The sequence below is a fragment of the Castor canadensis genome, chromosome 2, assembly GCF_047511655.1.
Source record: "Castor canadensis chromosome 2, mCasCan1.hap1v2, whole genome shotgun sequence".
NCBI lineage: Eukaryota > Metazoa > Chordata > Mammalia > Rodentia > Castoridae > Castor > Castor canadensis.
In genome coordinates this window covers 40683713-40711515 of record NC_133387.1, presented here as the reverse complement: position 1 = coordinate 40711515, position 27803 = coordinate 40683713, and the positions used below count along the sequence as shown (strand labels likewise).

Here is a 27803-nt window from a genome sequence, read left to right as displayed (position 1 = left end):
CTCAGCTGATGCTCGCCCCTCCTCCTCCCAACTCCGCGGCTGCCCTGCGCTCCAGGCCGGCGCTCCAACCCCGGCACCCGGGACTGCGGACTCCGCGACCCCGTCCTCGGGCCTGTCCGCGCCGAAGCAGCCCGGGACTGCGCAGCGCCCCGCATGCCGGTGAGCGACCCCGGACGCGCAGCCCGGGTCCCCTTGCAGAGGGGGCCGAGCGGCCCGGGGACCTGGGCCGGAGCCGGGCCTGCCGAGAAAGTGGAGGAGGGGAGGCCGCCGGGGAGCTGGGCCCTCGCATGGCGGGCTCGCGGGGGAGGTGTCGGTCACCTCCTCTTACTGCACCTGCCCAGGAGCTCGGGGTCGTTCCAGGTCCCCACACTCGGCGGCTAGGTGGCCCTGGGTCTTACTGTTGTTGAATTTTTTTTTTTTTTTTTTGGTATGGCGACTTCGATCGTCATGTTAACCTTTATGGAGCAGACTGCACTGCGCTGGGTTTTATTTAGAGATCGTTTTTGAAAGGCGTTGCTACTTTCCTTCATTCCAGGCCCTTTCAGAACTATCACCAGTGCCTGTACAGAAGGATCCTGACCCATTTTAATGGGATGACTGCAGTTTCCTTGTTCCCCCCTCTCCAGACAATTTGAGAACCATGTTGATTTTTTCAGTAAATTACGAGACGGCGATATAAAACATTGAGCACAAGGAGGAGGAAAGGGGTCTAGAACTATTTCCTACCATAAGTCTCCTAAAATAGCAGTGAATAAACTTGTCAGTGTTCTTAGGAATACCTCGTAGGAAAGGCAGAGATTGCCATTATCTGTCAAAGTCTGGGGTTTGTCTAAGTTATCAGTCAAGGTTGCTGTAGGTCAGAAGAGAAAGCAGGTTTGGACAGGGGTACTTGGCTTTGTCTTGTGAGTCTTCCCCTGAGGCCTTCCAGTGGGAAGCTTCTTCCACTCCTGCTGTGTTGTCCAAGAACCCTAAAAGGGAATCCCTGAGGATTCCCTTGCTTCTGAGGCCACTAATTCCATTTATCGTTTATCTAGTGTTCTTCTGCAAAGACTACAAAGTCACAGAGTGTGGGGACAGTGATGATCAACATTCACCCCTGAACCACCTGTGGCTGGCAAGTTGGTTTGGCTCACATTTAATGCCACTGAGCCAAATTAAGATATGGCGGTAGAGAGTGTATACAAACATTTTTTTAAATAGTGAAAATTCTTTTCCTCCTTATACAATTTTAAGTTGCACACCAAGGGTGTAGGTTTTTAATCCTGCTGCTTACATTATGTTTCAGTGACTGCCCATTTTAAAAAGCAAATTTTTCTCATAGTATGAAATGACTCAAATTGTTAAGTGTCAGTTTTCCTTATTCAAATAAATGAGAATTTTAAAAAATATCTGTATGAATGTCTATAATTATTTATATTTAGAAATTGATCAATATGAAATATGCTCAAGTTTAAGATGGGTGGAATTACCTTAATTTTATATTATGATTTACTAGTTTTTTTTTCCTCAGAATATCAGCAGGTTGTATTTTATGACTTTTTAAGTTCTTTTCAGCCTTGAAATTGTATGACCTTAATTGCAATGTTACTGTACTACCTATCTGTAGAGATTGTTTTTGTATAGATACAAAAATACATTCTTACTTGGCTTTTAAAATTACATTTAATTTATGCCCTGATGTTATTTTGATAGTTATTCTAAAAATTTGACTGCTTTGTAGTGGTAAATTATATTTAATATTTTAGAATATTAACTTCATAGTGTTAACTGCCAACTAGTGAAAGAAAAGTCTACATCATTTGGAGTTCTTGTGGATTTTTTTTCTTGCAAATGTTTAAATGTTTGAAGTAAGAACTTTAAGGATAGAAGTAAAGATTTATCACAAAGGTGTGAGTTTTAAATGAGTGAAAAATAGTACTTTGAAATTACCTGGTGAAACACATAATACCTAGTTGTACTCTTTCCAAAGCAGCTTTTCTATTTAGTGTCAAGCACCTTAAAGGTAGAATGTATCTTTGCTTTTTATTTATTCTAAGAAAAATGAAGTAACTGTTTCTTTTTAGAGAATCCTCTCAGAAGGTATAGACTTTTGACAAATATTTAGCATTTCAGAACCCATTCTCATTACAAGTCTGATGGGATATCATTTCTTAATATTTTGTTAGAAGAACACCTCTGGAACCTACTGAAATCTCCCTTGTTTCAGATGTTATTTTGGTTACATATAATTCTAATTCCAGAAGTATTTTGAACACTTGCGTTTCTTCTAAATTGATTAGATTAATATAAATCAACCACAGAATTTGAGTTATACTTTTTTCCATGAAGTTTATAAGAATTTTTTTTTTCATTAGACATGGGAAAGTCTCTTTCTCATTTGCCTTTGCATCCAAATAAAGAAGATGCTTACGATGGAGTCACATCGACTGACAATATGAGGAATGGATTGGTGAACAGTGAAGTCCACAATGAAGATGGAAGAAATGGGGATGTCTCTCAGTTTCCGTATGTGGAATTTACAGGAAGAGACAGTGTCACCTGCCCCACCTGTCAAGGCACAGGAAGAATCCCTAGGGGTATGTGTTACTGCATTGTTTCTCCTTTAATAAATGATTCCATGCATTTGCCCAAGTAATATAAAGCCTATGGGTTTAAGAAGCTCTCTATTTTAAGACTCTTGAAGTTAAAACTTCACATCAGTTACTTCAGTCAAGAGGAGATACAAAAACAAACATGTTTCCTAAAGTAGTGATGAAAATGACTTCACTGCATACAGCATTTTTTTCTTTCCTGTCTGCTGTTATAGCTGATATGCACCAAAGTTTGGTTGGAAATTTTTAGTTCTTTTTGACATCTTTAGAGGCCATATCACAGTCACTTTGCCATACTGGCTATTAGAAACAATTTAAGTAATTTGGTGATCTAACATTTGTAACTCATTTTGTAAATTATAATAAGTTGTTCAGGACCTAATTAGTTATTTCTAAAAGGAATTCCATAGTATGTAAAGATGTGCTGAGTAGGAAAAAAAATTCAATTTTTGGTATGCCACAGGGGCAGTCAGAAGGAAATAATCCCTATGTGCTGTTTCTAGGCTACTTTAGTCACAGTGGTAGTAAGTAGAAACAATAATGGCACCTTGTGCTGTTCTCATTCTCTGCTTGGTAAAAGTTGATATGTGACCCTGGAGTGACCCTAAAGGAAGGATGAAGAAACAGTAGAAGGTATTTCTCTGAGAAATGCCTTGGGTTAGAGGTGGGGAAGTTTACATTGCATTGACTGTTAAATGTGATGGTTTTATCTTTGCAGGGATAATAGCTATTTGAGGATAAAAGAATTACGGTAGTTGAAGAAATTATTGCATCAGTCTTGGGGGGTGGGGAACAACTACAGATGTGGCAGGCTAGTTGTGATTTTGAGGTATGCCAGTAGGCTTTTTTTGTCAGCCTGGATGTGGATTGTGGAAAATAGAAAGCCAAAGATGGCTCCAGTGTTTGTTTTAAGTCTGTTCATTTGTTTTATTTGTTTTCCGTCTGAGGAACTGAAAGAATGAAGTAGCAGTTTACTAAAATGAAGAAAATGGTTTTTCTCTTTAGTTGTTGTTTGGGGTTTTGTTTTGGGGGGGTTAGGTTTTTTTGTTGGCAATACTGGTGTTTGAACTCGGGGTCTAATATTTGCTAGGCAGGCAGTCTACCACTTGAGCAATGCCCCCAACCCAGAAAAGATGTGAGTTGTGTCAGGAGAAAGATTAGGAGCTCATTTATAGACATGTATGCTTGAAGATGCCTGTTTAATATCAAAGTGGATATTTTCAGTAGACAGTTATAATAAGCACCTGGAATTCTAATGCAAGGCCTAGCTTGTAGTTGTCAATATATAGATGATACTTAAAGTGTAGTTGGATGAGAACACTAAGCATGTCAGTTTGGATAGAAAAAAGAAGAGTCCCTAGCAGTGAACTCTGGAAAGCTGTATCATTTTAAGGTCAGTAGCATGAGAAAGAATTTGTACAGGACCCCAAAAAAGAGCAGTTTGAGTGGGAAGAGGAAATCCCTGTGTCCTGAAAGATAAGTGAAGAAAGTACACAAGGGAAGAAGGAAAAATCAACTGTTAGTCCTACTGATAAGTCAAGGAATGTGAGGGCTGAGAACTGACTGTTGTATTTAGTAATAAAAAAGCTAGAGAGCTTTTTAAGAGCAGTTAGGGTATTTGCAAATGCATGTGTAGAAAATGTAAAAATAAACCCATGAATTTATACAAATAATACATGCTAACAAAAAAGAAGAAAAGAGCACATGTAGACTGGGATCATGAACACTTAGGACAGGTTGTACAGAGAAGAACATGTCTTTGAGGAGTTTTGCTCTAGAGAAGAGGAAAGTGGAGAGGTGGTAGTTGGGAAGAGTTGTGAGGTCAGGAGAGGGATTTTTTTGTTAAGGTGGAATGACTAATCGATGTTTGTATGCTGATGAAAGTCATTCATAGAGAAAATTGTAATGCAGAGATGAGACAAGTATTGGAGCAATGTCTTTGAGTAGGCTACAGAGAATGATAAGATCTAATGCACATGTGCAGAGGGCTGCTTGTCCAGAGGAGTGTAACAAGAATATTCTAATAAGAGAGAAGATAGAGTAGACATAGAAGCAGTAGTAGGTAGATATTTATAAACCAAACTTTTGAGACTAAAAAGTCTCTGAAATGAAAGGTTTATTGAAGTGTTTACTGATATTAACCAAAGATAAAAAGACCAGTTCCAGGACAAATTCCTTAAGCTACCTGCAGCTTGGCTAGATAGGTCTAGGAAAAATGTCTGCTGAACCTAAGAGTCCAAAGTGTTTTATAATGAAATTTTGGGAAAAGAAGCATAAAATTATTTACATTGAACCTCCACTGGCTATAAATGAGGGCAAGAGGGTAGAGCAACACAGGTGGGACAGAGTCCTAGGATAGGAGGACAATCCATAGAGAGAAGTTCTTCCCCTGTTTCTTATTTGGTTGCTTCCAAGAGCAGAATGAAATGGGGCCTTGATAGTTAATCTTCATCAGAGCATAGAGGAAAGGTATGTGGAGAAGGTTTTTTTACTTAGTTTGGTGCTGTGGTTAAAAAGAACTTCTGTCATCTCTTTACTTCCTCCATTCCTTGTTCCATAACTCAACTTAGGACATCTCAGAATTCTTCTCTCATCAGTATGGTGGTGGGTATTTGTAGATGTTCTCTTCAGTTTACTACATTGTGAACCAAGAATGAACATGAGGAAGAAGATCCTGAGGTTCTGAAGAGAGTTGGTTTTGAACTCGTGATCTTGGCGAGTTGGATTGAGAATAAGAACTAGGGAAATACAGTGTGATCGTTGGTATCATTATGGACCACATGAGATTAATGAGTGATCTCATATGAAACCAATGACCACTTAAAGCTTGAGATTTAGAAGAGTAGTTTTTGGTCTTCAAGGGGGGTAGTATAAGAACCTCTGTGGTGATAGAGGTTTCAGGAAAGGGAGGTAGCAATATGTTTCTTGTGCTAGCAACCAAATAAAAGTCTTAGTGGAAGACAATGGAGTTAAAGGAAGGCATGGTAGATTCAGACCTGAAAGCTAGGACATTTTAGATGTTTTTCAGTGGATAAAAGGGTAATAGAGCCATAATTCTTCATATTATTATTTTTAGTTATTTTTTGGTGGGACTGGAGTTGAACTCAGGACTACGCTCTTACAAAAAAGATGACCTACCACTTTGAGCCACACCTCCAGTCCATTTGCTCTGGTAATTTTTGGAGATTGAGTCTTTCCAACTATTTGCTGAGGCTGGCCGCGAACTGTGGTCCTCCTGATCTTAACCTCCGTAGTAGGTAGAATCATAGGCATGAGACACTGGTGCCCAGCCTTTACACTATTGGATATCTAGGTATGAAAAACACGGTATCTTTTTGAGAACTTAAATTCTGCTGGATAATCTTTAAAGATTTGAATAATAGTATATTAAAAGAATGAGATAGAAACCAGATGGTATTGTGATCTTTCCAAACCTAATTATGATGGAGCACTACTCTATTTTTAATCATGCTGATACATTTCTAAATCTACTTCTTTTACTTTTAGGACAAGAAAACCAGTTGGTGGCATTGATTCCATATAGTGATCAGAGATTAAGGCCAAGAAGAACGTAAGTGATTATAAGAAAATAGCAATATTTTCTGTTTCTTTTCTTTTTGACGTATTTATAAGTAATCATTCTCATAAGACTACTAAAAAGTAATGTATATGATATTATTAAGTTATGCCATCTTATGCTTTTCATCATTAAACAAAAAATGATTATTGGTTGGAGTGAGATCTTGAAAGCAGCATGGTATATGTGTGTTCTCAAATCTATTTATTAAAACATTTAAAATAGCAAAGGAAACACACACATACACCATTTTCATCAAAAATAGGTGATAAAGTATTCCTACCAACTCCAGAATAAAAATGGGTATAAAATCATAATGATAGCAGGGCCCCAAACATTCTTAGCAGATGCATGGAAGTTGTGAAAGAAAGCAAAGGAGAGTTTTTGAAGGGTCCTGACAGCCCTGATGCACAAAGGAAATACTGTGCTGCTGAAGAAGATGACCCCATTCAAAGTAACCCCAGCAAATACTTTTGAGAATAACTTGTTAAAACAAGAAGATTCCAAATGTTCTAGCTTGGAGAGAAGCAAAAAGACCATAGAGGCCTTGAGAAGATGAGAAGGAACACAACCATCCTAAATCCTAAGTCTCCAACAAAAACTCTTACAAAAAGAACAGACATATATCCTGAGGAAAATAGCTGTGTAGTTAAGATCCCATCAGTGAAGTGCCAAATAAAGGACAGATAACATTCAGAAACTGGGGAGTTATTCGCAGAAGTATGGAGGAGAGTACTCATAAGGGCCCTCTCTTTAAATGGAAGATGGAGCGCTTAAGCAGTGAAGCTCAGAAAGCAACCCTGGCCCATTGCCAAAATGGAACTTTTTTTCTGAAAGTACAAAAACTATTCTTATTTAATGTGAATTATAGGAATGAATTGTAGTCCAGTATCATAAAAAAGATATGTTTAAGAAAATTGAAGACAACTCAGGAAAAATACTGGCAGATGATAAAAGTATATAGAGCAGATGAAAACTTCAACTTAATATAAAATGTACTAAAATTATAGAAGCTATGACAGAACACCATCAGTCAAAAGTTAAGCTCAGAAATAAAATAACTAACAATGGGAAAATGTGAAAAGATAGTTTACAGATTCCTTAAAAGAATTCAAAAAATATTTTTATTCTTCAAAACTGGAAGAGTGCAAGTACAAATAGATACCCTGGAAAGTATCTAGAAGTATCTGGGAATAGAGAATAAACAGAGGAATGAAAACACGGACAACTAATGAAAAAGACTTGAGTTAAAAAAAATGACATAGAAGATAAAGAATATTGAACATGTATATAATGGAGTCCCTGAAAAAGAAAATCAAACTACAACTAAGCAAATACTAAACATTTGATTCAACAACATGTCCCTGAAGCAAAAGAAGATGTTATCCTACGTATTATGAAGATGCAGCACCATCCTGAAAATCATTCTAGTGAAATTCTTGGATCATGAAGACTAAAAAAAAAGTTCTTTCTGGGGACTTAGTTCAAGTGGTAGAGCTTTTGCCTAGCATGCAAGATGCCCTAGGTTCCATCCCCAGTCCTGAAAAAAAGACAAAAGGGAAGGAGAAGGGTGAAGGGAAGGGAAGAGAACGGGAAAAAATTAGTTCTTTGAGCATTCAGGCAAAAGGGTCAATTAATTATTAGTAAAAAATCAGATTGTCATGCTGCTTCTTGACCATAGTGCTTCAAATAAATAAACCATAGAGTAACATTTAGTAATTACAGAAATGAAATGAACACAGGATTATGTAAACTGCCAATCTGACACTTAATTTAAAAATGTATCAGAGGTACAAAGGCAAAAAAATTAGGTCTAAAATCTTTATAACCTGAAAGTGGGAATACTTTTTAATTATGGTTTAGGATCCAGGAGTGATGAAAGAAAGCAAATAAATTTGATGTAATTTAGATAAAAACTTGGGGTTGAAAATAAAACCTTAATGATGTCAAAATATAAATGGTAAACTGAGAAATAATATTTACAAATCATATCACAGACAGGGCCAATATTGATTCTTTCTCTATGATGGTTCACAATTTGAAGGAAATTAAAAAGAAAAAAGAGCCAACTACCAAAAGAAAGCTATTAACAGCTACTTTTCAAAAAAAAATGACCTTTGAACATACGAAAATATACTCAATCTTGCTCATAAAAGAAATGCAAGTTAAGACTACATTGAGATACCTCTATCAGATTGGCAAAAGTCCCAAATATTGTCAGCATATTTTGTTGGCAAGACTGAGTGAAAACAAGCATACTTGCCTTGCTAGTGAACAGGAATCTGGCACTATCTTAACAAAATTACATATGTACTCACTGGCTCAGGCATTCTACTTTGAAAACTTATTCTAAAGATAGTTTTCAAATATAGTAAGTGGCATTTGTACAACTTATTCATTGTGCCAATGTTTGTAGCAGTAGTTACAAAAAGCATAAATAACCCTAATGGAGGAATGATGGAATAAATTATGCTACTGTATACATGGCAAAATGGAATGAGGAAGAACTGTATTTTATTACAGTGTGATAGTCATTGCACATTTTTGTGTGAAACACATATACACACACAGAAACAATGGAATGATAAACAAAAAATTATAAAACTGGTTACCCTCAGAGTTTGGGAGAAAGTTTGAGAATTACCCTCAACATTTGAGAGAAAACTTAGAAAAGAGGGAACAAGTAAGTAAGTAACATCTGTGTGTGTTCTTTGGGCTTTAGTACCATGTACACTTTTTGTTTTGTACATAAAAGGTTAAATCAGAAGTAACAAAAAAGAAAGAAAAGGAAACAAATTTCCTAACTGTATATCAAATTGGTCAATAAACACAGCTGAAAAAATTATTTTAAGTGACTTGAAATCATTGCTTTGTCTGTGTCTAGTAAGATCTAAATGGCAAAGAAAACTGTAGCATATTTTAAACTGCACTCAATAGTTGCATGTTAGGAGTACTACCAGTATATAATTTTGAAATGTATATACATGAACAAAATATATAATTATGTAAAGGACATTAGGGATCAAGATTATCAGCGTAAAAGCAAAGAAATACAAGATGAAATAAACTGATTTTCTAGTTCTGAAGAAGCTAGAATAATTGAATATAAAGACAAAACTCAGGAGCTGGTGGAATGGCTCTAGTGGTATAGTGCCTGCCTAGCAAGTGTGAGATCCTGAGTTCAAAACCTAGTACCACCAACAGAAAAAAAGAAGAAGAAAAAGAAATAACTATGGAACCAGCAAAAAATAAATAAAAAAATCAATGCATGTCAGGTGTTAGAAGGATAGGAGAATGAACAGGCAGACCCAGAGGGTTTTTAGGAAAGTGAAACGACTCTGTGTGAGAGATCCACGACATTACACACTTGGCAAAACCCATTGACTATACAACATCAACAATGAACCCACACATAAACTGAACTTTGGGTGATACTTAAATATCATTGTACATTCATGATTGTGACAAATGCACTATTCTGGTGTGGAATATTTTTTTCCTTTTTTTTATTGTTTATACATTTATTCATCTGTGTATACATTGTTTGGGCTACTTCTCCAATTTTGTTGAAGAGAAAACATAAGAGATAATATGAAAGATATATCATTTTAGCTAGTTTGAGATAAGGATAGCTATACAGAGAGATTCCTAGCATTGCTTTCATGCACATGTGTATTACAACCCGCATTGGTTCATCTCTACCAGATCTCTTCACTACTTCCTAGTCCCCTTCCCATAGTGACCTCTGTCAGTTTAAGATTACTATATTCACTCTTCTACAGTAGGTACATCAATGACTTTCAAGTTTTAGGTTTTCTTCCCTTTCTGTATTCTTCCTGTATGTGTTCTCCCCTTAGTGTGTGACCCATGTCCAATAATATTAATGCATTTGTTTTAGGTCTGTAATCCACATATGAGGGAGAACATGGGAATTTTGGCCTGGCTAACTTCACTTAAGATGATGTTCTCCAGTTCCATCTATTTACTTGCAAATGACAAAATTTCATTTTTCTTTGTGGCTTAGTAAAATTCCATTGTATATAAATGCCACATTTTCTTAATTCATTTGTCAGTAGTGGGGCATCTTGGCTGTTTGAATCACTTGGCTATTATGAATAGTGCTGCAATAAACATGGGGATGCAGGTGCCTTTGGAATAATCTGAATTGCATGGCAGATCTATGTTTAGTTGTTTTTTTTTTTTTTTAAGAAACCTCCATATTGTTTTCCAAAGAGGGTGTTCTAGCTTACATTCCTGGTGGGGAATATTGATAGCAGGCAAAGCTAGGTGTGTAGCGTGCAAGGGTTATATTTTTTGGGAAGTTCCTGTACTCTGCACTCAGTTTCCCAGTGAATCTAAGACTGTTCTAAAATAAACAAATAAATAAAGACTATTAAATGTAAAAGATAAAAAAAAATAGAATAACAAGACTAAATTACCCTCCCTCCCGAAATAACTGAGGACAAATACATGAAACAACAGTATTTTTATTCAGTGAATGTTAAGCAGCAGAGGACAGTCATCCCTGAAAAAGAGAAAATGAATGAAATAAGCCCTATTATTTTACCACCTTCCTATCTGGAGATAGGATCCATACTGCAGCACAGGGAAAGGAATCTGTAGAACTTAGTGGTCTCCCCAAAGTGAGGAAATAGAGCTGGAGTCCAGGAAGCCGAGATGGTTAGAGTTAGCAGGGCAGAGTAGCAGAGGGTAGAGAGTGGCACTGGGAACTTTTAACCTGCCACTGGGTCCTGATCAACATTGTGTGAAAAAGTGCCCCCAGCTGGGGGAAAAACCACTCAGTAGAAGCAAAGGGAATAACCTGCAGAGCTCATATAATGCCCAGAAGAGTTTATGTTTCTCAATCTGAAGTAAGATTTTATTATTTCAGGAACAACTCTGGGTCTTTGTTTACAGGTTGGAGGAGTTGTGGTGTGGTATTTAAAATTTTTTATTGATTGATTAAACTCAGTGCCTTGCACTTGTAAGACAGTTGCTCTACCACTGAGCCATTCCACCAGTCCAGAAAATTATATGTATTAATTGCTTTGTTTTCATACTTTATGTCATTTAACCCTTAGTACCTATAGATTTTAAAGTGATAGAAAGAATTAATTACCTTAAATAGTGCAGGTGGGGAATGGCAGTAGAATTCTAAGGACTCCACATTTATCACACAACCTTTTTAATTTCATCAGAACTACAGAGCTCCCAGAATTTGGTTGCTGTTCCTAGGATTGTAAGAGACAGTTACTGATAATTTTTTAATTACAGAACAATATAGTTTATTTTATCAATAAATAGCCAGTTTTTCATTTTAGAGTGAAATACCACATGGAATGTTATTTTCCCATCAGGTTAAATAATATTTCAATGGCTGTAAACTTGGTATGCAAACTAATTTAGAGCACTGACTCATATATTCATAATTAGAGATGATTTACAGGCCCAAAGCATAAACTCAGTATGGTGGGCTCACCTGTCCATAAGTAATTTAAAGTAAAAAAAGTATAGAAAATCTAACAAAGTTCAGATTTTTATCACATTCATTTTTAGTACTTTTCATACTTTTTTTTTTGGAGGGGGGATATTGTAGGCACTATAAACATGTTGAAACCCAGGAGTGATTACTACCCTACTCTGGTTGAGAAAATCCAAAGGGAGTGTGAGTGAGTGGTAATTGGTTTGCACAAGACAATAGCATAGTGGTAGCAATTTAGAAAGTTTTTATTCTTTTTTTTTTTTAAATAAACTGTCTTGCTCTCTTTCTTTTTAGGCAGCTTAAAATGCTCATCTTTAGGAAGTTCTTTGCTATCTATTAAGACATACAATGATTAATTTCATCAAAGCATAGAAAGTTGTGGGGGAAAAAAGAATGTAATCAGGAATAAAATGAAAAATTTTTATATGACTAAAATATAAGGAAGGTGAAGTAAGTGATAATCAAGGCTTAGAAAGAATTGAAAGAAGGACTTTCACCAGAGGGCTATATATTAGAGAAATCAGGAAAGTTGAAATTCTAGTTTTGAGGATAACCTTGAAAGAAAAGGAAATTTTCCATTGTAGAGACTGGAAAGAAAGTAGCAAGGATTGGAAGAGATACATTTCAGGTGAATTAGAAGGATAGAAAATGTGTGTAAGTCATTTATTTATTTTTTCTTATCTTATGCATGCATATTATTTCTTTCCTTGATTAAAAAAAAGTTTTATATTAACATCTTCAAAACCAAGTTGATCAGTGTAAGCAGTGTTTTTATTTTCTTGCAGTGCTAGGGATCAAACCAGAGTCTCTGCCACTCTGTCACTAAACTACTTCTCCAGCCCTACAACAATATTTTTTAAACTGATATACAAATACTTTGGGATGTGGATGTGGAAATTCACAGAGGTCTGATCATAGTGAGATTGATAGGGCAAGTGGTTATTTCATTATTAGTTGAAGAGCTTCTCTAGTGGTTCTGATGAGCAGTCACCTTAGGAATCATACAGTCGTGAAACTCTCATTGCAAAAACTGCTTCAGGAAATTCAGAATGAACCCTTGAATTCTGTATTCATATAAAACTCCTACAAGTCTGGTTTGGAAACCACTTCAGTAAATGTTCTATTATAAGCCTGAAATCCCCTTCTCCCAAAAGGTGACATTTTAAAACTTAAACTCAAACCCAACCTTTTAGAATATGAAAATTTGGTGAAATTAGACATGCTTTCTTGCTAGTATAATATATGAGAGGAAAATTCAAATTGAAATTACCTTCTCTAAATGTTGCACTATGATTATGTAATTTTTTTTTCAGTATTGAGGCTTGAACTCTGGGCCTACACCTTAAGCCTCTCCACCAGCCCTTTTTTTCGAGGGTTTTTTCTGAGATAGTGTCTCTCAGAGTATTTGCCTGGGCTGGCTTTGAACTGTGATCTTCCTGAGCTCTGCCTCCTGAGTAGCTAGGATTACAGGTATGAGCCACCAGTGTCCAGCACATTATATAATTTTTAATGCACATATATTTAAATATTTTCTTTCCTTTTTCAGAAAACTGTATGTGATGGCATCTGTGTTTGTCTGTCTGCTCCTTTCTGGATTGGCTGTGTTTTTCCTTTTCCCTCGCTCTATTGATGTGAAATACATTGGAGTAAAATCAGCATATGTCAGTTATGATGATCAAAAGCGAACAATATACTTAAATATCACAGTAAGTACAACTTTATTTTGAAAATGTTTTACCTTAGTCTTTGTCCTGTTAAGCAGCTGGTTCATCAATGTTTGTTAAGTGTGACACTGCCAGTATGCCTTTGCTATTTGCTATACTGACCCTTCTACAATTTCTGGTTCAGCTGACAGTGGTGAATATGCATATTGGCATTTTAATGTATACAGAATTATTTAACATTTGAATATATCTTCAGGAGGGCAAAATAAACTAAACAGTTTCTGGCAAACAAAAAAAGGTATTACCAACAACTTAGTTTTCAACATTTGACTCAGAATAGCTTCTAGCAAGGTGTTGACATAGTTGATTCAGTAGATGTTATAAATATAACATTTTTTGCTTCTTTACATTTTGTGAACTACAGTTTTTGCCATCTTTAACAGATCTTTTCTTCATTGTGTTTAAAGGTAAGTACAAATGACATTTTCTCTCTCATAAATTAGTATGTATGAAAATATCCTCTATGTTTTCAGGACAGCATTTTTTAGAAGGATTGTGCAGCTTCCCAACTCAGAAAAGGTCTTCTATCTTTCTTTTGCCTGTTAGCATTTGTTTAAAAAGAACATGTTTGCTAACTACTGCATTGGAAAAAGGGACTAAATAGATATTCATTGGTGATGCTATTCACATTCATTTATGACTACAGGCCCAAGCGTGTGTGTGTGTGTGTGTGTGTGTGTGTGTGTGTGTGTGTGTGCTCTCCATCTGGAAGAGTGATGGTGGATTTAGTTGGTTGTCCTCACAAAGGTGAACTGCTAAGATTGAGATAGATATGCCTGTGGTAGGGAAAGGAGAAGGGAGTTTTAGAGGCACAGAGAGTAAAAAGATGTTAAAGTGGGATCACTACTTAATTATAAGAAAGAAAGAACTCCCAGGGAGCCATTTATTTTTGTTGCTTATTGTCAAAGCAGATAACCTGGGGCTGGACATGGTGGCACAAGTCTGTAAGGCCAAGGCAGAAAGATCTTGAATTCAAGGCCACCCTGGGCTACCTAGTGAGATCCTATACCAAAACAAACCAAAATAAACAAATAAACAAAAAGTTAATAATCTAAGGGTTTTGTAAAAATACACATTTATTTGTATGTAAATATATATACATATATATGTGAGTAAGACATGCATAACGCAGTGATAATTATAAATAATTTCATATGACTGAGGAATAATTATTGAGTATTTTCCCACTTTAACAGCCCTATGGAACAAGGGAGATATTTTCCTTTTTCTTCAGTATATGAAACAGTAGTCAGATGGTTGTGGCTAACCTTGAAAGCCTTCTTCAGTATCATGGATTGTAAACAGGTAATAGTAAAAAGCCATGTGAAATTTCTTTTCAAATACTAGATAGAGTGTATGTTTAAATGTCAATATGATGCTTTATTTAAACAGGAATTCTCACATTTTGGGAAACTACCTCATAATTAAGTTCAGAAAATACAAACATTAAGTAAGAAATAAGATTACTGTTTCTGTGAACGTTAAGCTTGGACTAAAAGAGTGATAGGCCGGTAAGGTCACAGATAAAAAGCTGATAGGCTCTCTGAAAGTATTTTAAAAACAGAATTCATTACTTATTATAGAATTATATATATATATATATATATATTATTATTATATATTATATTATAATATAATTGTTTTTCAGCATTGGGGTTTGAACTCAGGACTTTGTACTTGCCAAGGCAGGCACTCTACCATGGAGCCACACACCCAGCCTGGAATTATAGTTCTTAAAATGAGTATATTTTAGTACTATTTTTTTTTTTTAGTTCCTAAGGATCTACAAAACAAAAACAGTTTCTCCTCCTGTTGGAAGAAGTCACCACAAATGACTTCTGTCATCCCAAGGTGTGTGAAAGTTTCTCCCCAGAAGCAGGCAGACCAGCAGTTCTGCAGAGGACACCAGCTGCATGTCCTCTCATTACATTTAGATGTGACACTGTCCACATAGATGTAGCATCCTGTCTTACAGGTTGAAGATTCAGCACCCCCAGACTGCCCCTCACTTCACATCCAGGCCCAAGCTCCAGTCTGTGGAACGTCTGACAGACTGACCACCAATAGGGGATCCCATGAGCCTTCCATGGGTTCCATTAATTTTCTAGAGCAGCTCACAAAACTCAAAAAACAATATACCTACATTGGTTGGCTTATTATGAGTAATATTTTAAAGGATACATATAAACAGCCAGATGAAGAGATACATAGGGTGAGGTTTAGAAGAATCTAGAATTCAGGACTTCTGTCCACAGGAGTTGGGGTGCTCCACCCTCAAAGCACATGGATGAGTTCTTGTTCACCTTCCTGTAAACTTCCACATTGTTCCATCTAGTAGTGCCCTGGACCCTGTCCTCTTAGACCTTTATGGAGAATTCTTTATTTAAACATGACTGTGGTTGGACAAAAAGCATATGATCTAATTCAAATAAACTCTCCGGTCACCATTCCTTCATCTCAGGTCTGAGCCAGATCCCTTCTGGAATGGGGGTCTTATGATCCACTATCAGAGAGTCAGAGAATTTCTTTATGGCCAGCTCTAAGACATAAATGCAGGAAAAGATTTAGGAGTATATTTTTAGTTCTATGGCCTGCCTTGAGAAAAAGGAGCAGGTGAAAGGAGGTGGGGAGGTCAGAGAAAGAGATGTTACTTTCTGAGGCCTAAAGTGCCCCAAAATTATAACAAAAGACTTTTTTCTTTATCACTCTAAAGCATTTCTCTAGCTTCTTCAGGAATGACAATTATAGGCCATATGTCAACCTTATTGTGCTAACATTTTAGGAAATAACAAGGGCTATAGGAGCTATCAGCGACGAATCCTAGATGAAAACCAAAAAATACATTTCATAATATCACAATAATACTATCTTTATACTTATGAAAATATTTAATTATTAGATATTTGGAAACTCCTATAATATATAAAGATTTTTACTCCTGTGTACACTTAACTGTTGGCATTATTTACATGTATTTGCTAAAAATGCATATATAATATTCATATACATGTATATATTTACATATATAATCAAGCATTCTTACATATATTAATGATAAAAGATACACACATACACTTATGCACATATACACATATGTACATTTCAACAGAGATCACACTACATTTTCCCATATTAAATGGTCTTGTGATCTTTTATATGACTGTTTTACAGTTTACTCATCCATTTTCTTAATAGATAGTTTTATTTTATTATTGCAAATATTTACTTAGAAAACAGCTTTGTGCTTAAACTTTGTTTCTATTTCAGGTTATTTCTTTAGGATAAATTCCTGAAAGTAAATTTACCAATTCAAGATAATAGACAGTTTAGGACTTTTAATAATAAATCATCATTATTCTAAAGCTGATGACCATGGTCCCTTTTTGACCTATGAATGAAATGTATTCTCACTGATCTGCAACAAATCTGTCCAACTATTGATGTATCATTTTCTTATTCTCATAAGTATTTTTATGAAGCTGTTTTACATACTTCTCCCTTTTAATATTCTAACAATTATGGACATGTCAAAAATGATACGTTCCAACATTATTTTGTTCCAAGAGTCTCCTAAATCCCATTCCTTGGGCCACTCCATCAGCTCATTAGATCCACTGACCTTAGATTGTGTCTAGAAATGAATATCAACAACCTAATAAATAAAATGTTTATACATTTTGGTAACTGCTATTTATGCTCTTATAGCATTTTTAAATTCTGTGTTTATAACTATAATAACTTAGGCAAATGTATAAGTATAATCAGATAGTTAATAATCTCTAGTACATTCATTTTACCTTTTATCACTGACTGTATTCTTTTCTTTTCACTTATACCATTTTCATCTTTTCATATCTTTTCTCATATTTGTGTTAACTTCAATATAAATACCCTCACATGCCCAGTTTTTAAAATAATTGTTCTCAAAAAATAGTATTGTGTGCATATTTTTATGCATTTTGGTTTCCTTTTTAATGCTTTGCTGAAATTGTTTTTAATTATCCGGCTTCGAGATAATGTTGATGGCTTGAAAATACTCCATGGGAAGACAATATATTTTTGGCTGGATGTGTGGCTCACTTAATAGAGCACCTGCCTTGTAAGTGCAAGGCCCTGAGTTACACCCCAGTACCACCCAAAAAAACTCCAATAAAAATATAATTTATTCAGTCATTCTTTTTTATGGACAAGCATGCATTTTATTTTCGGAGATTTTTTTGAGTTTTTGTGTGTTTTTCTTTTTTTTTTTACCAGTCTGAGGAACACTGTCTTTAATGTCCGTAGTGTTTGTACTTCGGTGAAATAAATGCTCGGAAGTAGGAGTGCTAGATCAAAGAAAACATATTTCTTATGTTGCTGGATGTTGCTAGAATACTTAGTATAAAGAATGTAGTATATTTGCCAGCAATGTAAAAACCTTTTGCTCATACTCCTGCTAGGAATAGAATTCACTTTCTGCAAAATCTTAATTAGCTTGAGGGATATAACACAACATTCTATTTTACTTAAATCAGCTTTTCTCTGACTGTAAATGAGTTTAAGGAATTTTAAAATGTTTCTTGTACTTTTTGACTTGCTTGTGCTTATCCTTTGTAGTTTTTTATTTGTTCATATTTTTCAATTTGAGCTTATATTTTTTTCAATTTTAGGGACTTGTATATAATAATGATAGCCATTGCCATTTGCCATACAAATATTTCAAGACCATAGGTGTGATGGAGGTGGGCTTGGTGATGCACATCTGTAATCCAGCACTTAGGAGGCTGAGGCAGAAGGATGGAAAGCTCAAGGCCAGCCTGCTTTATATAGTGAGACCTTGTCCCCCCACAAAAAAGAAAAAAAAAAAAAACAAACAAAATGCAGAAATTAACCCAACTGTCACTTAAGTATTGGAATGATGCAGCTATATTCCTATCCAACCAGACTCTAACCTAAGCCATTTGTTCTCCATAGTGACCTGGCATAAATCTCTACAATCATGTAAACTAAAACAGTAATTTCCTATAAGCATTTTAAATACTGGTCATTTTTTAATTTAATAGAATAGGAAATACCTAATGTAATTGGTAGAAGCATGTGTATAATGAGAATAAAAATTTAAATGAAATTTAAAAATTATTTTTATTGGACTTTTGCTAACTAAAGCCACAAATACATTTTCTAACATTATTTTTTCTTAGTCCTATAATACATATTTTGGGTCTGTTTTTCAGATTTTTGAATCTTGCATTTATTATAGGCATAGTTCTCATGTATAAGACCAAACAATTAATTCATTTAATGTTGCTTTTCATTTTTGTTAATAGAATTCTTCTTTTTAATAAATGAAGCACGACCACAGTTAAAATCATCTGCTTTATTAATTTTGAGTACATATTTTTATGCTTATTTTCAGATAATGTATATATTTTCTGCCTCTTTTTCTTTTGCAGAATACACTAAATATAACGAACAATAACTATTATTCTGTTGAAGTTGAAAATATCACTGCTCAAGTTCAGTTTTCTAAAACAGTTATTGGAAAGGCACGCTTAAACAACATAACCAATATTGGTCCACTCGATATGAAGCAAGTAAGCCTCAGTCGTGAAATACCAGATGAGTAAAACTGGCCTCAGCTTGGTCTGTCTTATAATTTGAGCTGGGTGGGATGTTTCTTCAAATACTTGATTCTGAAATGCATGCCATACATGTGTAAGATTAAATTTTAGAATCAAGCTCCTAAAAGGAGAGAGTTCTAATTCTTTAAAGTTTTGACATCCATTTGCAGTATTTGATGTTTTTATCTTATTCTACATTGATTTTTTTAATTATTTAATTTTTTTGCCTTTCAGATTGATTATACAGTACCTACTATTATAGCAGAGGAAATGAGTTATATGTAGTAAGTTCTGACTTTCAATAACTTTATTATCTGTATAAAATAATTTTTCTTTTTCTATAACCTTGTCAGTTAAAATGACTACAATTTAGAATATTCCTCCTGGCTTGTGATCCTCTCCTTTTCTCTTCTTCCCACATCCTTGGCATACATAACTTTCATATACTACTATATCTGTGGGAGTATAGCTCCAAGATCACGGTGCAGAAGCACATTAATGCACAGAGCTCACCCCTCTGCTGCCCGCACTTGCTTCATTTCCCTACAGTGCTGCCCAGCTTCCGCTGAAAACATGCTGCCTTTCAACAAATCTAAAATTTTCACTTTATCATTTAAATTAAACACATTAACTTTTTTAAACATTTTTTGGGAACAATTTGCTTTTAGGAAGGCAAATTTTCATAAAAATTAAGCTCAGGGAAACAGAGACCACAGAACAATTTAAACACAATTGACAGTAATGTGGAACAGACTGAGAGCTTCTGCATTTACCTGAATTCCATAATGCACACACAGGAATTTAAAGTTTTTGGTTTTAAAGTTGATTTTTATTTTTTTATTATTTTTTGGACTGTGCTTGGTCAAAATTATGTGTAGTATATCCATGAATAAGATGGGCTTGTACACGTACCTATATCCATAAAAGTTTTTTCATTTTTCAGAATTCAGATTGCATATACCATGTCCCTTTTTGTTTTTAGATACTATTATGAGAAACTTATTCTCATATATTCTTGTCATTTCAATATAGGAAGATGAAAAATGCTAACGTACAATATTTTGTTATTGATTTGAAATTCTAAAATGTTTTAAGTGGGTCCTAATGATTATTAACTCTTCTTAAATAAAATTAATTAATCATAAATTTTCATCACCTTTTGGCACAAGCCTGAATAGGAACTTCTGGTTACTAAAATCTTAAAAAGTGAGCAAAATAAATTCTTAGAACACATCAAAGTTACTTTACAACTGCCGTGGCATGAATGAATTAATCATTAGAAGTCATGAATATTCCAGTCAGTATTTGATGCGTAGAAAATGCTTTTTATTATATAGTCTTAATAGTGTCTTGCCAGGCACAATGGCACATGTCTATAGTCCCAGCTACCTGGGAGACTGAGGCAGGAAGATCACTTCTGCCCAGGAGTTCAAGAGCAGCCTGGGCAACATATGGAGACTCCCATCTCAAAAAAAAAAAAAGTGTACAAATAATGCCTGTATTAACTTTAATTTACTTTTTTGTATTTATTCACATTTTAATTTCTTTAACAGTGATTTCTGTACACTGCCATCCATCAAAGTGCATAACATAGTGCTCATGATGCAGTAAGTATGACTTTTTTTTAAAAAAGATATTTCTTATTCATATTTTAGATCAGTAACATTGTCTTACAGTATACCCAACATCTTTACAAATGCCATCTCAACTGGGTCTGAAGCCTTGCAAGACTGCTGTGGGGTTGAGCAAATATCACATTTAACTAATTAAGAAATGGTTGCTCAGAGAAGCAGTGAAGGATCATATGCTGGGCATTATAGACACTCAGGAGAATGGCAGATTTGGACAGAGAGGACTGAGCCCAACATTCGTTTCCTCACTGCCCTGGTAAATAATCTAAGAGCAAGAATGCCAAGGGCTATAAAGCTGATAAAACATTGTCAGTTGTAGGTTTGGTATTTTGACCATTAGTTGATATTTAACTAACACTTTCCCTACGATGAAGGCGCTGTATGATTTTTTTTTTTAAATCATGTAATGACATTCTATTTTTAACTAAAGATAACTTTTAAAAAATTACATTTGTTGTTTATTTAATTATATGAATTGGGTTTGCCCAGCTATGTTTTTGTGTCTGTTAGAGAAATATTCCCTAAGAGGCTTATGTCCACCATATATATCATCATTAATACTAAATAATCATAGCTAGTAATTGTAACAAGTAATTAATAAATAGTAAGTTATTCACAATTTGTGCAGTATTAATTAATATTAAGTTGATATAATGTCACATAATCTCTCCCTGGAGAAAAGTATTATGTTATAAAGTATTAGCACAGAAAGTCTTCTATTGAACATTTTTCTCCATTTATTTTATTGTTAGAGTTACTGTGACAACAACGTACTTTGGCCACTCTGAGCAGATATCCCAGGAGAGGTACCAGTATGTGGACTGTGGAAGAAACACGACTTACCAGATGGGGCAGTCTGAATATCTAAATGTACTTCAGCCAGAACAATAAAAACCGAGATGCAGGTAGAGAAGATGGTACTTTCTGAACTCTTAAACATGAGGTACTTCCAAATAGGAGATCTTAAATTGAACAGCCTAAAGTTTACACTTCTGTTTTAAGAGTTCAGTTAAAAGAATGTAGGCTTGCAGTTGTTGCAGCTCTCCATTCTGTGTTAAGTATACATTGGTACCAAGATATCTTACTTGAAATAAATTTAGTGGTTGGTTTTCTTACATCCCACATCCCCAAAGAGAAAAACTGAGACTTCCTCTCTAGTATAATAAATAATTATTTAAAAGTCATGCAGCCAATCCATGCTCTAGTGACAAAATAATTTTGGCAATGAACATAATTTGAGAAACTTAATTTCTGACTGTTTTTTATAAAAAATTACTAAGAGCCTGTTATTCACAAAGGACTTTTTAAAAATTAACTTTTCTTCCTGTTTTATAAATGCCCATTGTAACATGGTAGTATATAAACTACATATTTTACCTTTTAGCTAAACATTTTTAGCTTTTAATTTGTTGAAATTCTACTCATTTGCATGTTTTTGTCATTTCAAGCTAGTGATTGCATATCATTTATCAACCAAAATAATCTCTAAAAATTTCTGTACCTAAATTTTTTAAGCCTCTAAATAATGTATTTGACATTTCTTTTCATAATAGTTCTATGTGAAATTTTTGTGTGATATTCAAACATAGTCCTTTAATGTATGGTACTGTAAATACACTGCAACTGCATGGCCTTTATACAGCTTTGATAAATGTCAAGGAAAGTGGTACAAACTCAACCTTAAAGCAGATTGCTCATAATAAAAATAAAACAGGAAAATGAAATTCATAAACCTAGAGAGTCTGAATAGGTTCCAGTTATGTGTTGGATCTGACATAAAATACACTTGAAATAAAAGATGTTGATGCTTCACTTTTTTATGTTGCTTTTAATACTAAAAAATGGTATAGACACTTTTCACAATGATTAGGACTCAGTCATCAATTTCATGAATGTTTTAGAGGAGAATATTATTTTTTGATAGAAATTACTCAAGAAATTCTATCATTAAATAATGGTGGCTATATCAAAATAAAACATTGTGCTTTTAAACGTGGTCACTTTGTACGTCATATTGATGTGATGCCTCTAGCAGTTACATTTTTAGTCTTTTGATTTAAGTGTTATCAAATATAAATTTTTTACTTGTTCACTTGTTGTTTTATGTTTTCAGTACCATTTTCCATTAGATCTTTTTTCCTTCTTTATTACCAAGTGCTAAGGACCTTTTGAATACATACCATTGAGCTTAGTTGCTGACCGTGATACCCAAAAGAAGTAAGTGGGTTGAGGTATTCAATTCTTTCTGTTCCCTAGTGGCAAAAGTCAGGTTTCTCTTCCCCCAACCCTAAGTGCCTAATTTAGGTCTAGAAGATAGCCTGTTTACCAGCCCAGTTCTCTCAACTTTAAAATATAAAATCATGTCTTTCCTTCTTGTCAAATTCTCCATGGACTTCTGTATGAACATTTTAAATTGGTAAATGTACTGTTTTTCTTCTTCTTCTATTTAGCCTTTCCTTAATCCACTGCCAGGTTAGCCATCCTTATTAGAAAGCTCAAATCACTAGGACTTTCTAACCCTTTATTTCAATTTTTGTTCTGTCATGTTTTCTGGCTACTCTTATTCTTCTTCAAACTGTACACTGTCCTGCTATATAGATTTTCCTTTTTTTTTTTTTTCACAGTTCTGGGGATTGAACACACGGCTGTACACGTTAGGCAAGTGGTCTACCACTTGAGCCATGCCCCATCCCTTTGTGTTTTGTTTTTGAGGTAAGGGGTCTCCCTAACTTTGTCTCCAACCTCCCAAGTATCTGGGATTACAGGCATTCACCATCATGCCCAGATGTTTCTGTCTTTCACATCAATTTCATTTCATTTTCCCTAAATTTCTCATTTTGACATGATTTACATCGTGAATGAACTAGGTTCCTCTTTTGCCTCAAAATTTCTAATTCTGTTACTTCGAAAATAACTGGTATCTACAGTAGGGCTTCCAGATCTGTTTCTCCATGCCTGAGCAGGCACCCATGTAGTTTCACATCTACCTAGGAAACTAGGGTATTTCAGTGACCCTCTATGTAGAAAGCCATAAAGTGTTAAGACACATGCTGTCTTCATGCCTCACCTACATGTACATCGTCCTTTAGATATGCTTCATAAAATACTGTTTTCCTGTTTTGTGCACATTAACCTCGGCAGGTTACATAGTATAAATTAAACAGATTTGTCTGATGATCTGTGGCTCTTATGTCCTTTCAGAGTGCAGGCATAGTATCTCCATTTGCTTCTAACTGACTTAATTCAGAATCTCCTTTCTTCACTCTTAAATTGAAAATTCTTTATTACATATAGTTTCAGTGGAGTTTGAGTCAGAAAAAAAAACAAACAAACTAGAATTATGACAAATAAAAGACCAAGAACAGAAGAAAAATAAAGATTGCCCGGGACTAGTTTCAGAAAAAGTTAAATAACTACCAGAATAAACAAAATAGGCTATGTTAATAAAACCATAGAAACATAATTTGAAGAATCAAAATTAGAGCCATAAAAAAGTTCTGGAGGGCTGGGGTCATGGTACAAGGGGTAAAGCACCTGTCTAGCAAGCAAAAGGCCCTTAGTTCAAACCCCAGAACTGCCAATAAACAAACAAGTAAAGTCTGAAAAGAATGTATGAGGCTTTTAGTTTTTCTGGGTCAGCATCCACTATGGTTTATTACGTGGAAATAGAATAGGTATTAATATATTTTTATAACTGCTCTTAGAACTTACACAGAAACATGATAAAGATATTACATTTTTTCTGATAGTTTCAGGAATAACTTTCTCTTAAGTTACACTTTAATAGCCTGGTCTTTCTAACCAGATCCCACACTGTAATAAGCCTCTATGTATCGATATTATGTATTATGTATCTAAAAACAATAGCTGTTTTTAGAGCTCTCCTGTGTGTCTGTCTTACGACTTTCCAAAGGAGGGTGACAGGATCATCATCTTCTAGAAGGGAAAAGAGAAGCATGGTGAACATGCTTTAAGATCACATATTTAGTAAATGGTTTAATTGGGGCCAGAAAGGGCTTCCTTGTCTCCCATATCTGTGCTCTATCATTTAAAATTCTCATTGGAAAGCCCTGTTAACTCAGGTTAGTGTGATAAAAAATTAAAGGAAAATTTCACATAGTTAATAGTGATGATCAAAACGGTAGATGGCATAAGATTTTACTAGCTTTGCTATCTGAAGTATTTTAAATGGGGAATGAATGAACAATTGAGGAATAATTTGGACCATAACCTACTGCCTAATTTTGTGTTAAGATTTATTACTTATTTATCATTCCAATAAAGAAAAAACCAATACATTATCAGGGTTATTTATAAATAACAGAAATTATTACATTTGAGATTTGAAATACAGTATGAAAATGTTAGCTACCAGATAAATTTCTTGAAATCACTAAATGACCATCTTTACTGTGTTAATATTTAATTGGCTCTAGTTTATTTTTGTGCAGTTTTTCTGTGCCTTTTTGTTTGCTTAGGCTAATGAGGTCGTTATTTTCTCTAAAAAGTTTACAGGAAGAAGATGTAACTTCAGATCTTATGATTTGTAGTTTGGAAATAGCACAGTGCAGTATAAACATGGGTAACTGTCAAAACACAATAAAAGTAACATACTAAGAGACTTGACACTTTAATGAATCCTTTGTGGTTCTTAGCCTTATTATCCGAGTATAATTCTGGATATTTCATTTGAGAGCTTGTCAAAAACTCTATTCCATTTTCTTTTTTTAAAAAACTACTTAGAATAAACAGTTCTTTATATTGCAATTACTCCTAATTTAAGATGATTCATTCAGTTAGGTACTTTTTAAAAGATAGAAGTTTTAAATTTTTTAAATACATAACAATCTTCTTTGATAAGCACTGTGAGTTGAATTTCAGGTTATTTGTTTATAAGTAAAAAGTTGCTTCCCATGTCATCAGGTAGAGATTTTAGCTCACAGTATCTGGAAACAGCAAGTACTTTCCTCAAGTACATCTAAGAGTAATTAGATTTTTTTTTCTCTCATTTTTGTGTAAAATTAGATTTTAAGTGAAATGTTTGTCCTATATGATTTTAAGAAAATACATGTGTTTGAGATGTAGGGTAAAAAGACTGTTAAACATTCTTTAAATTTTTTATTTTTACATCAAAACAATGTATTTGTGATGCATTTGGATCAAAAACTTAAATTCTGAATCCCAGACTTATTTATAATAAACTAAAAATTTTCACTTGCCAACTGAAATTTCTGATTAGAACTAACATTTGTATATTTTTGTGCTTCCTTAGAAAACAAATTTCCACAGTTAGAGTTTTGAAATTTGTCCTTAATTTGGATAAAATCAAAAATGATTGCTATAGGGATAAAAATGGAACTTCCATTTTAAAATTGCTAATTTGATTGTGCTTGTAATTCTTTTTACTTGTGTTTAGCACAGACTTTGAAGTCATGAACATAATGTTGTCTGAATTTGACCCCCAAAATATTCCATAAATTAACAGATATGTAGCAAGTTTTTATAGGTAAATCTAACTACTCTAGAAGGAAGTTGTTGCCTTCTGTTCAATTACATTAACTGTAATGTGTTTAAGAGAAACATTTCAGAATATTTTGTATACTAAGAAGCAAAAAGGATTAGTATTGTGCCAATGGCCAAAAGGTAGTATTACTACCATGTAGACTATTACAGGTCACATTGTCCCACTCCCCAGCATTTCAGAGCCTAGGAGCCTGGGAGGTACTCACCCACTGCTGTGCTGTCACTGAGGTGGTTCTGAGGGCTAAACGCATATCTTTCAGTTAAGTCGTATGAGGTGGAACAAACACCATGATGCAAGAGATACAAATTCCTTCATGGAATGGCTGGCTTTAGGCATGGAGTAGCAGGAACCCATGGCTGCATGTTTTGTATTTTCCTTTAGAACTAAACAAAAAAGGTTTTAGAAAATGATTTGGACCCACTTGGTCAGACATTCGAATGATGGTATTACTAGACACTAACCCTGAACTCTTAATTATGGAATATAGAGTATGAAAATACATTTGACACTTATATTTTGTTTATATTATATAGTGGCTTCTATCATGGCACTGTTGTTAAATTTACTAATTGAGTACTTCTGTAATTATAGCAATTACTGCTATTCATATAACAACCATGCTTATGACAGTAGTAAATTAATAGTAATACCCCCAAATGTTATTTTTTTAATTCAGTTATAACTGTTACTCTTGTAATTGTGTATGACAAAATACAATTTGTAAAAATTTTAGCATGAAAAATAAAATTTGTGTCAGTCACATATTTTGGTTGTTCTTTTAAAATTCCATTTACATAAACCCATCAGTGTAAATCCTGATACTCTTTTAGCTCTAAGCTCTTAATCCATATAGACCTTATCTGAACTTCATTGCTTTGATTTCTCTTTCATCCACCATGGCTTCCTATCATTGCACTTATGTAATATCTCTGGAATGTCATACCTAAAATGTCTACAAGCTACTACTTTCTTATTTTATACTGAACAAAGGCTAAGTCCTTATTCTGTTGTCCAAAACCTTGTATTCTCTGCCTAAATTCACAATCTCATCATTTCTTATTGCCTGTCACTTGTGTCCATCCAAACTGAGGTATTTGCCATGCCTTGGAAACATAATGTATTGCCTATTCTGTGACCTTTTTTTTATATATATATATAAAATCATTTGGCCATTTCTTCTATACTCCCACTCCATCTTTTTTCAATGTCAGCTGGAATTCCACTGCTCATTCCCTCTCCCAAGAAATTTACTCAAACATTTGGTGAACTTTTATGAAATATGTACTTTTAAAGGAATTACCTAGTCTCAAAGAAAATTTGTTTTTGTTTTTGAATACAACTTTTTCTTTTAAGCTGATCTTAAAACTTTTTTAAACTCTTGTTTTAATCAACATTTATTCAAATGCCTTTTGTGAATTTAGAATTTGTGCCAAGGAGCATGGCCTGAAATTAAAGGAAATGTGCCAAAAATATAAAATAATAGAGAAAGAAAGAAAAGAAAAGAATGAGAAGAAGAAAGAAGGAGGGAGGGGGGAGAAAAGAAGAGGGAAGGAAGGGAGAGAGGGAGGGAAGGAAGTAAACAGGAAGGGGAAGGTAAGAAAAGGTTATTACCTGAGGCTGCTTCTTTTCTGTTACATTTCTGTTCCTTTGATTAGTGGTTTTCTGAATTTGTTT

The 27803-nt window shown here is 34.5% G+C and overlaps 1 protein-coding gene across 1 annotated transcript; it reads left to right on the top strand.

Annotated features, from left to right (window-relative positions):
- Window positions 1-26891, top strand: Tmem106b (transmembrane protein 106B). The gene is made up of 8 exons (XM_020180891.2): window positions 1-159; window positions 2355-2576; window positions 6099-6162; window positions 13197-13356; window positions 18807-18947; window positions 19209-19258; window positions 20528-20581; window positions 21358-26891. Exons 1-8 carry the CDS (start codon window positions 9-11, stop codon window positions 21494-21496), a joined length of 981 nt encoding a protein of 326 aa, XP_020036480.2. The 5' UTR covers window positions 1-8; the 3' UTR covers window positions 21497-26891.
- Window positions 26892-27803: the final 912 nt, after the last annotated feature.